The 13,810-nt window shown below is 31.1% G+C and overlaps 3 protein-coding genes and 2 long non-coding RNA genes across 6 annotated transcripts in view; 4 read left to right on the forward strand and 1 right to left on the reverse strand.

Annotated features, from left to right (window-relative positions):
- The first annotated feature begins 3 nt into the window (after positions 1 to 3).
- On the forward strand, positions 4 to 2,399 carry LOC113790673 (CUE domain-containing protein 1-like). The gene is made up of 5 exons (XM_075821493.1): positions 4 to 387; positions 449 to 934; positions 987 to 1,310; positions 1,384 to 1,586; positions 1,655 to 2,399. The coding sequence occupies exons 2-5, from the start codon at positions 695 to 697 to the stop codon at positions 2,058 to 2,060; spliced, it is 1,173 nt and encodes a 390-aa protein (XP_075677608.1). The 5' UTR covers positions 4 to 387; positions 449 to 694; the 3' UTR covers positions 2,061 to 2,399.
- A 1,233-nt stretch (positions 2,400 to 3,632) lies between these two features.
- Positions 3,633 to 7,982, forward strand: LOC142645429 (uncharacterized). Its single transcript, XM_075821602.1, has 3 exons — positions 3,633 to 5,021; positions 5,095 to 6,399; positions 6,450 to 7,982. The coding sequence occupies exons 2-3, from the start codon at positions 6,106 to 6,108 to the stop codon at positions 7,980 to 7,982; spliced, it is 1,827 nt and encodes a 608-aa protein (XP_075677717.1). The 5' UTR covers positions 3,633 to 5,021; positions 5,095 to 6,105.
- Positions 7,983 to 8,167: 185 nt separating this feature from the next.
- Positions 8,168 to 9,530, forward strand: LOC142645436 (uncharacterized). 2 transcript variants are annotated; one of them, XR_012846563.1, is made up of 2 exons: positions 8,168 to 9,240; positions 9,305 to 9,530. It is a non-coding gene; the product is annotated as an uncharacterized LOC142645436 (long non-coding RNA). The 2 variants fall into 2 exon arrangements; XR_012846564.1 differs by having other exon boundaries at positions 9,309 to 9,530.
- Positions 9,287 to 13,810, reverse strand: part of LOC113788471 (complement C3-like) — a 42,777-nt gene continuing 38,253 nt past the window's right edge. Inside the window, exon 6 of the mRNA XM_075821623.1 lies at positions 9,287 to 9,298. The gene's annotated coding sequence lies outside the window, so the exon portion shown is untranslated. The remainder of the gene's footprint in view (positions 9,299 to 13,810) is intronic.
- LOC142645439 (uncharacterized) lies at positions 12,722 to 13,594 on the forward strand. The gene is made up of 2 exons (XR_012846568.1): positions 12,722 to 12,827; positions 13,167 to 13,594. It is a non-coding gene; the product is annotated as an uncharacterized LOC142645439 (long non-coding RNA).

Consider the following 13,810-nt stretch of genomic DNA (forward strand, 5'->3'; position numbering starts at 1 on the left):
ATGTTTTTATCATCATCATTATCGATTGATTGATTGATTGATTCGAAATTATTGATGTCAATTTTTTGTTTCAAATGATTATTTTGATTGATGATAATAAACAGTTATGGCTATGATTATCATTCGAATCAATTCAAATTATCTTCAATGTTTTTTGTAGAAATTTTTTCTTTTTCATAAGAAATGAATCCAAAGATTTCATCACCATTATCAACATCCACTTCTTCATCCACTTCATCGTCATCTTCGTCGTCATCGGATGGAATATCGATTATTAATGGTGGTAATGGTGGTGGTAATAATCATTCAACATCAATAGAATCAAATTCTTTTAATCAAATTGATTTAAAAAAACAAATTCAAAATATTTTAAATCAAAAGAAAATGGTTTGTACCCCAAATCAATCAATCGATTAATGATTCATTTTTTCATATTTTCTTTCGATAGAAATTAATGAATTCACCTGAAGTTGTTGAAATTTTACGTCAAATTCAACAAGAACAACGACAACGAAAACATTCGAAATAAATTCGAATGTTTTTAACCTGATCAATCAATCAATCAATCCAAAAACTCCACTCGATTTCTTCAAAACCGATTTTTCTCTCAAATTTCTCATTCATTTTTTGAATCATCGTCTCATTTTGTTCTCTATCTGTTTTTTTGGAAAGAATCATCATTTTGCGAACAAAAATGTATCCATCAAATTCATCGACATCATCCGGTGTTACGCAACTGGAATTTAATCAGGCAATGTCCGATTTTAAACATATGTTTCCCGATATGGAAGAAGATATTATTGAAGCTATATTACGTGCCAATAATGGTGTTGTTGATACAACTATTGATCAATTATTACAGATTAATAATGAAACACAAGAAAAAAAGAAACGAAATAAAACAACATTAGCAGCAGCTATTAATAATGAACAGGTATTTTGAATTCATTAAGTTTTTACCTTCTTTTTAATCAATCAATCAATAGCATCATCCATATAATAGTAATAATATTTTTATCGATGATGGACATTTGGCCGCTAAAACACCTAATAAAGATTTAAATTTTCATCATCATCCTAATAATGATCAAATTGATGCTACTTTAATGTCAAATTCATTATCATTGAAAAATCATCATCGTATATCACCAGATTCATTACGTTATAAATATCATTGGCAACCACCTATATTAGGTGAATTATCCAAAGATTTTCTACGTATACAATTGAATGAAACACAAAAAAAATTAACAAATTTTAATGTTAATAATGAACATACTAATCTAATAAGTAGTTCATTTTTACAACAGGTTTGTATTTTGGCGTTTATTTTCCAGTGTTTTCCATTTAATTTCTTATGAAATCTTCTTTTGCAAATTTCAGAAAATGGAACAAAATAAACGTAATCGACAAATAACATCAATGAATGATGATCCTGAAATGGCACAATATCTGGAAGATGAACGTTTTGCTATACTATTACAAAATGAAGAATTTGTTCGTGAATTACGAATGAATCAAGATTTTATGTCAACATTAGATGCTGATAATAATAGTAGTAGTGGTGGCCATTATAGTGGATCAAGGTAAATACCTTTTTTAACACTTTTAAAAAACTAATTTCTAACCAAAAAATTATTTCCCAAAAAAAAAGTATCCCAAGTAGCAATACAACCGGTAGTGGTGGTGTTAATGATCAAACACAAGCAAGTAATTTTCTTGATTCCGATGCTATATTCAAAGAACGATTACGTAATATGGGAAAATTATCAAAGAAAAAATTTACACAAATTGCAAGATTATTTTCCGGTAGAATGCGTAAAAATTTTAAACAATTAGATAATGGTGGTGGCGCTGGCGCTGGTGGTGGCACTTTAAGCACAGGAACTAATCGTGAAAATCAATATTTTTATCAAGATCTTAATAATGAAAATTATGAAGATACAGCCTTACCATCATCATCATCAACTAGTAATGATCACCATCAACAACAACATCATAACCATCACCACCATCATCATCATCATCATTCACATCATAATCATCAGGATCATTCTTAACATGTTCGGTTACCGACGCTTTGGAAAAACACATTGAACTACAGCAAATGGACGGCGCATATATGGTAGCGAACGTGTTAAAAAAAAATTAACTAATTCGGAAATACTCAATAATTAACACTTCAGCATCAACCAAACAAATCTAAACACACAAACATTATTGATTTTTTTAAATCAAAATCACTAATTTTCCTTTCCACCTTTGGTGGTTTTTAATCATAGTTTTTTTCATCTGCTTCTTTATCTGGATTTACACAGTCAATTTCTTTTTCTCTTTCTTTCTTTGTATATTTTAACTAATTTTTATTTATTATCCGATATGAATTTTAATTACAAATAATAAAAAATATCTGTGCAGACCAGTAATTTCAACCAAAAAAAAAAAAAAAAAAAAAAATTTGGAAAAAATTTTGAAATAAAAAAAAATCGACGGAAGTAATTGGAAAACCACCCGGGGCCCTCGATCAATGGACCTACCCGGATCGATATAGACGATACTGACTGATCCTATTACACTACCCTGCCTGGCCAACGAAACAACAAAAGATATAGCAAATTGAATTGCGTCGAGCATCATCATTATCATCATTTCATTTCAACATTTTTTTGTGAATGAAAATTTACGATTATCACCAAATGATGATCGGCGTCATAGTAAAAAAATAGTATATATAGCAATGTGTGTGTAGTCCACTTTGACATTTCCAACAGGGATATATTTTTTGATTCATAAATTTTTTTTGTCTGAAAATATCAATGTTTCATGATGGAACGTGCGTACCAAAAAAACAAACAAACAAGAATGACAGATGATGACGCCTACGTAAATTCACAAAAAATTTTCCATCACACATAATATTCGTATCACGTAAGTCCCTTGTGGTTCGTTTTGGAATGACGTACGGTTTTTTTTTCTCTGGTGGTTGTTTTATTGAACGAACATCTTTACAATATTTTGTTGGACGGGGGGAGAACGGGGGTGGTGGTGAGGATGTCATTTTATGCACCAAATATTTTATGTATACCCAGGTTCAACCAGAGAAACAAAAAAAAACTATCACCTATCGACGTCATCAACCGATTGCCTGAGTTACTTGTCAATTTGAAATAATATTCTCATCAAAAACATCCCAGAAAAAGAAGAAAAAGAATGATAATCAGATGTTCCGCGGATTCGAAACAAAGTGAAATAATCATCGATTCTCTGTTGATGACATTTTAACAACAAAAAAAATAATAATAACCGAAATTCGGAAAATCGGGTGAAAAAGAATTTTTCATCTTTTCTTTTCTTCTTTCGAAATAAAAAAAAGATCCCAAAATGAAGATTATTTTGAAATGTTTGAAGAAAGAAAAAAAAATTGAAACGTGGAATTATTTTCATTTCGTTCGATGATGATGTTTACACATAAACATTCGAATGCTAGTAGCATGTATATATATGTCTGTGTGTAAAAGACAATCCCACCTTTCCATAGAATCGGATAATAATTATAAGTAAAGGTAGTAGTGGTATAGGATACAGTTGGAAAATATGACGTATATATACATAGTGTATATATACATGGTATATATAGAAATTCGAATACACATTCGAATTCGAAACATCCAAACCAATCCATCCAGCCAAACATTATCATCAATCAACTTGATAATCAACAAATTTTTTCTTCTTGCTTCTTTTCGTTGCTTTTTGTTGCCAAATAAAGGATCTAGCAAGCTCAATATATATTTTTGTAAATGAATTTCTCATTTACGGGATTTTTGTTGTTGTTGTTGAAAGAGAAAGAATCGTTGAAAAGAGAAACGGAGAGCGCGCGTTATATCCAAAGTATTTTCGTTCGTAAGTTTCATTCCCAAAAATTATTATAAACAACGACGGATACCAATGTTTTTGTTATAAGGGTGCCACGTCAACGCGAGAGAGAGAGAGAAACGACAACAACAACAAACAACTGTACATTTTTCTCTGTGTGTGTATATCCACCATCAGCAAAAATATTGCTGCTATTCTGCCAACATCATCATCATCATTCCATTCAACCAAAACCCAAAAAAATCAGCAACCAGTATCCCCAATGATCCGCTCCAACAAAAATATATACGCAACATACAAACACACAGAGAGATAGTGATACTGTGTTTCTTTTGATGCATCCGGAGTATAGTGCACTGAGAAAAATGACCCCCTTTTTTTCCCCCATTTTCCGAAGTAGCGGCACATGCAAAAAATTTTTGGATGCCTCTACCACTGATGATGATGATGTTGTATGCATTCGATTGTGCGATTTTCACTTTAAAAGTATCAAACGATTGTTTTGATGTACTCGGGAACTATAAACAATTCCCATTCATTTTCAAAACACCGGATTTAATTAATGTTGAACGATTTTTCAATAATTATAAGAATGAATGATTTAATATTTAATCTCAAATTATTATTTTTGATGATCAACCTGATTTGCATTGCAATTAAATCTTTGGATTATTAACAAAATCGGAGGACCTGAAAGATTATCTTGATTGGATTCATGAAATCAAATTGAGTGATAACGAAAATCTCAATTGAATTTTTCGTAATCAATTTTCTTAAAACTGGAATTTGAGTTTGTTCATCTCATTAAATTTTTTTCAAACAATCTGATGGAATTCGTTTGTTCAATTTTGATATTGGAAAATCAATTCAAAATGACTTTTGGTTGATTTTCAATTGGGCCACTGATTGATCAGCTTGATAATTTTATAAATCATATTTGATCTTCAATCAGATATAAAAATTTGATTTGATGAAATTTTCACGAAAAAACTATTGAGAAAAACTATTCTGGAGACCTTCAAAAGGAAATGCTTAAGAATAAATCATTTTATAAACATTGTCAATATTCAGAAATGAAGTTTTGATTAAAAAGATTTGCAGAGGCGAAGATCACATTATCTTTGGAATAAAAATTACTAAACAAGGTAAGAGGAATAACATTGAATGATTGTGATATTCACTTTGCTAATCAAATGTGTTTTATTATCATCTAAATAGCATCATGTCTATGACATATAAAACCGAAACCAATGGGTTCATCAACATCATCAATGCTGCCACATTTACCATCATCATTGCCAATCAACATTCAGCAACGATAACATCGCCATCATTGTGGTGGTCATCATTAATCATCGTCATCGTTGGATGTTACACAATCTGGCCATAAATCACAATCATCGATTGGTCAACAACAACAACCATTATCATTATCTGATTATCATCATTCACCAATCTTCAAACCGATTCATATTGATCATCATCTTAAAATTATCATGAATTTCAATGTGCGATTTAAAGTTTTAAAAATTAAAATGTAACATGATCTTCATGGTAAATTTAGAAATTCCATCGAACAAGAAATGGAATGTATACATGGAATTTCTATAGACAAATCGAATATCAAAGAATGTTAACGACATAAAACATTAAGAAAATTCGAAATATTCGAAGGTCATGAAGAAAAAACATTCAAAGTTTAAAATTTGTAAAAAAGAACCACATGTGTTTATACAATGGACATAACGCGAGAATACAAATCAAACACATGTGCTAGAATTGTAACCAAATCAAAACTTGGAATTCAAATTGATATTTTGTATATACAAAATGTAATAAAATTCTAAGCACCACACCAAAATCACCAGTGACAGTGGCCAACGGTCGGCTACTGCATTGCATTAAAAAACTTTTGTTTTGTTGAGATATAATTTGTTTACACAATCTTTTCAAGTTAACTTAAATCTTAATAAAATCATAAAAGTTTTTGTCCAACCCGTTTTTTGAAATTTTCTTGAGGTCTTTAGATTCATTTCTTTAAAATTCAACCGTTTTTCGATTTCATTATCGAATTGACACTTTGAGTGTTAAGGCTAAAATTGAAAAATTGAATTTTGAATTGAATTGAAATTGAATTTCAAATACTATTACTGCCAATCTTAACTTCTTGTTTTCATTATTAAATTTTTTATTATTATTCATTTTTGTGTTTATTTTTCTCAATATACAATGTCCAAAAAATCCATTTACGGGAAACTTCGATTCCGACTTGAAAGACTATTTGGATTTCTTGAGGCCGGAACTCTTGATGTTTATTTTGCTCCACCTTATATTGAATATATTCAAATGCTTGGCCCATTTATTGACCAACATGGTAAGGCCAACATCGATCTCAAAAAATTCCAGGCGGTGCAAGATAAAGCCGAAAATATATCGATGTCATCCGATTTATCGTTGAGTTTAAAAGAAGCTTTGCAATCAAGTGTCAACCGGGCCAGACAACTTATCCCAAAGTTATTTCAAGTAAGTGCTTAATGTTTTAATTATATTTCATTACTAATAACCCATCTTAGGTCCAATCCAGACGTAAGTATGATAAAAATAATCAGATATATATTTCAATGCAGGCGTTGCGAGCTAAAAAAATCAACAGCTTCGTTTGTTGTGATCGAACGTTCCGATCCTATGCGACACTGGATAGACATGTGAAGATAGATCATCCCGAAATCACAGTGAGTGACAGTGATTCGCCAAGTCATTCCAGTCTTTCTGAAATTCAAGGTACTTCACGCGATATTCCAATGGTGGATGTTGAGTCGTCAACAGAATCAGAAACTCAAAGTGCTTCGCGCGATTTTCCAATGGAGGATATTGAGGCGTCTGCCGAACCTGAAGTTCTCGACATTGAAGAACCTGGTTTTGATGAAGATTTTGATTATGATGTTATTTTTATTAATGAAGCAGAAGAGGAACCTGAAGATATTGTTCCCATTAGCAGTGACCGCGTGGATTCTGAATTTTTGATGGATGTCAAGAAAACTTTGTCTGATGCTGATTACGCGTTATTCGAGGCTACCTGTCAGAGGATTCTTGGAGATCGAGTGTTGCACAATGCGACTGGAAAATCGATACATTATCTTTCTTCATTTTATTTAAATGCGTTTTGCAATAATCCAACTCTCAGCAATTATGCATTACGAATGGCAGATTCTTCTTACCTTCAAGAAAAATTTGCAATGACCAATCCTTTGCATATTCAACCGAAGCCCTTTCGTTTGGATAATAAAAAATCATATTATTATATTCCAATTAGGGAACTTCTGGTCAAATATATCCTGAATGATGATTTGGTCCGTATTATCAATCAAGAAACTACCACGAACGTAACTCCTTACGTTCGAAACAATGGGTTTAATGGTAAACTTCGATTGATGATCTATGGAGATGAATTTGGGATATGTAACCCACTTCGAGATTCTTCCAAAAAGTACAAGGTGTATGTACTGTATTTGGACATCGATAACCGACAATATACGTCCAAGAAAAAAGATATTCATCTTCTGATGATATGGTGTCCAGATGATTTGAAAAATTCAAATCAATCTCTTTTGGACATCATGAGTCCTTTGTCTGAGGACTTTCTTTGTTTATTTAGAGACGGTATTTCGTATGCATTGAATGATCGACAGATACATATACCGGTTTGTTTATCACATATTGTGGGCGATAATCTATCTGTCGCCGAATTACTAGGTCTTCGTCGGAGCTTTGGCTATGCCTTTGCCTGCCGGCATTGTGGCATACCACACACTCGATTATCATCGCTTGATGATACTTCCACTCATTTGGCGATTCATAATTCTTATGATTCTTATAAAAATGAGGTAAACTCTGTTCTTTCCATCAAGAATTTTGCTAGTCCTTATGGAATTACTTGTCGATCAGCTTTCGACAAATTAGGGATCAATGTTTTTCAGATTGCTCCAGCTGATATTTTTCATGATCTAGCTGAGGGCGTTATCTCTACGATCATTGCAAAAGTTTTTGAGATTCTTAAGGTCAAATTAGGGTCAGATACGGTTAGAAATAGGTTTAAATCTTTTTAAAATTTGGGTAAATGGTAAGTTAGATATTAATTTTCAACCCAAAACAATAAAAATTCGAGGTAAGGGTTGGCAAAAGATTGAGTTAGCTGTCCGCTTAGTGGAAATATTTCCTGAAATGATGGAAAATCCATCGGATTATGCTATTTACTTTCATCTTAGGAAAGTAATATTTTTTATTTTTTCGCCATCCATGCCAAACATTTGCGAACTACGGTCATCAGTTAGGGAATTTATTCGTTTGTGCCATGAAAATGGACTGGCTACCCCTAAAGTCCATTTCATCAGTCATTATCCTGAATTGACTGAATTCTATGGACCGCTTTCGCGGTTTAGCACTGATAAGTATGAACGTGTTCATTCTTATCTGAAAAACTTGCTAAGCCTCTCCAAGAATTTTTTGAATGTGCCTTATTCGCTTTCTAAGCGAAATCAGATGGCACAACCGTTTTTGCACGTAGTTGATAAAATTTATGATGAGGGAATTTTGTCCTCATCGCACTACCCATTTCCGTTAGGTCGTAGCATTCTTCGCTCTTTATTGAGCAATGATTGTTATTTTATCGAAGCTCGTCAATTTGCAGCACGAGATTCAGAGGTTTTTGTTAGAGGTAAATTGTGGAAAGTTACTGATCGTAACATCGAATCTAATGTCCATAAGTTGGAATTAAATTTGGATTCAAATGAGATACCTTTAGCAGGTTTATCTCACTTGAATTCTTATTTATTCAAGTTTCAAGGATCCTATTTTGTCAACTACTCGATGATGAAATAGGTTCTTCCTTCAGCTTTGGAGTCTATCTCTATTTTCAGGTTCTTTGAATATTCATAAGTATATTGTAAGTTTATTTCTTCGGTTTCTTCGGGTTCTTTCTTCAGCTTTTGGGTACATCTCTATTTTCAGGTTCTTTGGTTATTCGTAAGTATATTTGTAAGTATATTTTCAAATTTTTTTGAAATTTTTATCATAAAAAATTAAAAAAAAACAAAAAAAAATTAAAAAACAAAAAAAAACAAAAAAAGCATATTCTCTTAACTCTTTTTTCCTAACTTGGTCCAACCTTTGGCCAGGCTGTGTTGTTGAAGTCGTCTGGTCAATGCGTTGGGCCTTTGGATTCTACCTGATGAAACAACGAATTAATCAATGAAAGGTGATCCAAAGGTTCAATGTTTTCGGCCAGACTTGCTCATTTAATAGCCTGAATACAAGAATGAACGCATGATTTTTTAAAATTCTACTGGTGATTCTTAAATCGTTTCGGTAATTATTAATTTTCTTGATAAAATTAAAGCTAATCATTTCCCATATTTCATTTCATATCAAGATAGATATTGACCGATGACTGGATGATAAAGAGGAATGAAAATCATCAACTTGGACGAATTAAGCCGATAATTTAACGATTTTAACACGTAATTTGTAAATGGATTTTTCTAATGTCCGTTCTGGTCTTAACATCGTTTCTGTTTGATATTTTTATTATTTTGTTTATTATCTTATGTAATTTCTTTTTCCAATTTTAATGATTAAAATTTGTTTTATCAAGATTATTTCATTACTTTATTTTTAAAAATGAATAAATTTAAAAATGTATCCATTTGGATCGCAGCATTTGAAAAATGTAACAGACTATATGAAGGGTTTAAAAAATTGGCGGATTCGAATTCGAATTCGAAGGACCGTTGTTAATTTGAGTTCGAATGTTTACATTAAGAATGTTTATAAAAGTAAACGGTGCTCATTTTCGAGTGTAAATTTTGAAATAAGTTTTCTTAAAATCAAAAATAAAGAAATAAATCAAGAATTTTGACGTTTCAAAAACAGAATTAATATATTTCTGGATGTTCAACCAAACTTTTATAATCAAATGGTAATTCATAGCGACATTTGTCTTCATTTATTTTCGTTTGTGGCAATTGTAAGATTCTAAAATTTTGATCACATTCATGATTTCAAGTTAAGTAACAACGAAATTTATGTGAATTTCAGTTTAATTTTTTATTTCTAAAGATTTTATCTGATTAATTTTTTCAAACGAATTGTTTGGATTGATTGTTCACTAATGATGTTGGCGCAATCTTTTTCAACTCAATTCAAAATACTGGCCAAATAATAGATGATAATTTGTAAAATTTTTTTCGATTTTGGGAGAGTTCATCAAAACAAAGATTATTTTGAAAAATTAATGTCAAATACTTGCATCACCATATGAATATTGATGATCGATGACAAAGTTGAACTGACCAAACCATTTGTAATTAAGTATCCTTTTATTTTGGGAATTATTGAAAATTCAGACTTTATTTTTAAAATAGATTTGCGAACTGAACTAAATTCGGAGTATGATTCGTTTCCTTTTCATATTTCAAACTATTTCCATAAGTTGGCACTCGTCTATGATCTTGGATATGATCACCTTCAATTGAAACTAATAGATATTCAATCATTAGACAAGAATTTCAGAATTGGATAAGTCCGCTTTTTATTGAAAGAAATTTGTAAAAAATAATCGTTTTCACAATTTTGCTAGGTTGGCAAACATTTGGATTTTCAAATTTGATGGCAAACGGCATGAAGAGAATTAAGAAAACTTGACTTCAAGTTATCGATTGAAAATATTTAACAAGTTATCATAATGGCCGAATCAATCAATCTTCATAAATGCAATTTTTTGATATCCTCATTGCTTTCAGTGCATATGTACGTATGATATTTCTTTGAAAGTTTCAATCTGACATTTTATAATTGAGTTCCAGAAACTTGATGTTAATTTCATACCATTCTTAACTCATTTGGTTTGAAATCAATAATGTTTGCAATCCGATCAAGGATTTTCATGATTTTGATGATCGATGGATCATTCCCAATCAATGACAATTGGATAAACGGTAAATTCTTAATATTTTCAACAGCATCGATTCTAATTCTTTTTTTTTGCATTTTTATATCTCGACTTGATGATAACTCAACATTGACGATCATCGATGGATCATTCCCAATCAATGACAATTGGATAAACGGTAAATTCTTAATATTTTCAACAGCATCGATTCTAATTCTTGTTTGCATTTTCATATTCCGATCTGGTGATAACTAAACATTGACGATCATCGATGGATCATTCCCAATCAATGACAATTGAATAAACGGTAAATTACTTCTTAATATTCTTGATAACATTGATTCTGATTGTTGTTTGCATTTTTATATCTCGACTTGATGATAACTCGACATTGACGATCATCGATGGATCATTACCAATCAATGACAATTGAATAAACGGTAAATTACTTCTTAATATTCTTGATAACATTGATTCTGATTGTTGTTTGCATTTTCATATTCCGACCTGATGATAACTCAACATTGACGATCATCGATGGATCATTACCAATCAATGACAATTGAATAAACGGTAAATTCTTAATATTTTCAACAGCATCGATTCTAATTCTTGTTTGCATTTTCATATTCCGATCTGGTGATAACTAAACATTGACGATCATCGATGGATCATTACCAATCAATGACAATTGAATAAACGGTAAATTCTTAATATTTTCAACAGCATCGATTCTAATTCTTTTTTTTTGCATTTTTATATCTCGACTTGATGATAACTCGACATTGACGATCATCGATGGATCATTACCAATCAATGACAATTGAATAAACGGTAAATTACTTCTTAATATTCTTGATAACATTGATTCTAATTCTTTTTTTTTGCATTTTTATATCTCGACTTGATGATAACTCAACATTGACGATCATCGATGGATCATTCCCAATCAATGACAATTGGATAAACGGTAAATTCTTAATATTTTCAACAGCATCGATTCTAATTCTTGTTTGCATTTTCATATTCCGATCTGGTGATAACTAAACATTGACGATCATCGATGGATCATTCCCAATCAATGACAATTGGATAAACGGTAAATTCTTAATATTTTCAACAGCATCGATTCTAATTCTTGTTTGCATTTTCATATTCCGATCTGGTGATAACTAAACATTGACGATCATCGATGGATCATTACCAATCAATGACAATTGAATAAACGGTAAATTACTTCTTAATATTTTCGACGACATTGATTCTAATTCTTGTTTGCATTTTCATATTCCGATCTGGTGATAACTCAACATTGACGATCATCGATGGATCATTACCAATCAATGACAATTGAATAAACGGTAAATTACTTCTTAATATTTTCGACGACATTGATTCTAATTCTTGTTTGCATTTTCATATTCCGATCTGGTGATAACTCAACATTGACGATCATCGATGGATCATTACCAATCAATGACAATTGAATAAACGGTAAATTACTTAATATTTTCGACGACATTGATTCTAATTCTTTTTTGCATTTTCATATTCCGATCTGGTGATAACTCGACATTGCCGATCATCGATGGATCATTACCAATTAAACGATAAATGAATTCCAAATATTTTCAACAACATTGAATCTAATTCTTGTTTGAAATTTCATATTCCGATCTGGTGATAACTAAACATTGACGATCATCGATGGATCATTCCCAATCAATGACAATTGGATAAACGGTAAATTCTTAATATTTTCAACAGCATCGATTCTAATTCTTGTTTGCATTTTCATATTCCGATCTGGTGATAACTAAACATTGACGATCATCGATGGATCATTACCAATCAATGACAATTGAATAAACGGTAAATTACTTCTTAATATTTTCGACGACATTGATTCTAATTCTTGTTTGCATTTTCATATTCCGATCTGGTGATAACTCAACATTGACGATCATCGATGGATCATTACCAATCAATGACAATTGAATAAACGGTAAATTACTTAATATTTTCGACGACATTGATTCTAATTCTTTTTTGCATTTTCATATTCCGATCTGGTGATAACTCGACATTGCCGATCATCGATGGATCATTACCAATTAAACGATAAATGAATTCCAAATATTTTCAACAACATTGAATCTAATTCTTGTTTGAAATTTCATATTCCGACCTGATGATAACTAAACATTGACGATCATCGATGAATCATCCCGAACAAATGACAATTAATCAAGTTTCAATCAACAAAAATTCGCATTTATTCTCTTTGTTAACAATATTATCGTACATTCATCAAAATTGTCAAATCATCCAATTATCATGAAAGTGAACATTGGTAATCGAGTGAAGATAATCAAAATGGATGTAAATTAGTCAATTGGCATCAATGACCGTGAATTCTCTGGCTCTCTTCCATCACATGGCGCATAATTGGATCGTTTTATCAATTTGGGACTTGTGATTTTAATCTTTAATTTATATTTTTAATTTATTTTATTCAAATTATAAAATTTAAATAAAATTTAAGTGAAATTCAAAAAACAATCGAGGATCTGGATCAATTCAAAAAAATATCGAAACTATCGATATATTCGCTCTCACGCTGGTCACGTGGATTTTGATGCAGATTACTTTCTATTTTCTATGCTTCCAAAATCTTACTTTCGCTGTACAAATTTTGTCCGTGTTTTGTCCGTGTTTTTCGTAACTATTTTCTATGCTTCTTCTTCACCCTTCATTTTTCTCAGTGTGGTGGTATATTATCCATATTATTGATGATGATGGTGGTTCCATGAATTTTCGTTTCTTTGATGCTGCCTATTTGGTGATATTATTGTGCGATGTGTGATGTGTGATGCCATGATGTCAAACAAAAAAAAAATATTGTTGATTTTTTTTTTCTCCAATGAAAAGATATTATATGTTCGACAACAACACTCATCATCATCAGTATCATCATCATCAAACATT

The sequence above is a fragment of the Dermatophagoides pteronyssinus genome, unplaced genomic scaffold (genome assembly GCF_027571235.1).
Source record: "Dermatophagoides pteronyssinus isolate colony J.1.1.1.1 unplaced genomic scaffold, Derpt_VIB-CSIC_2022.12 sq0011, whole genome shotgun sequence".
NCBI lineage: Eukaryota > Metazoa > Arthropoda > Arachnida > Sarcoptiformes > Pyroglyphidae > Dermatophagoides > Dermatophagoides pteronyssinus.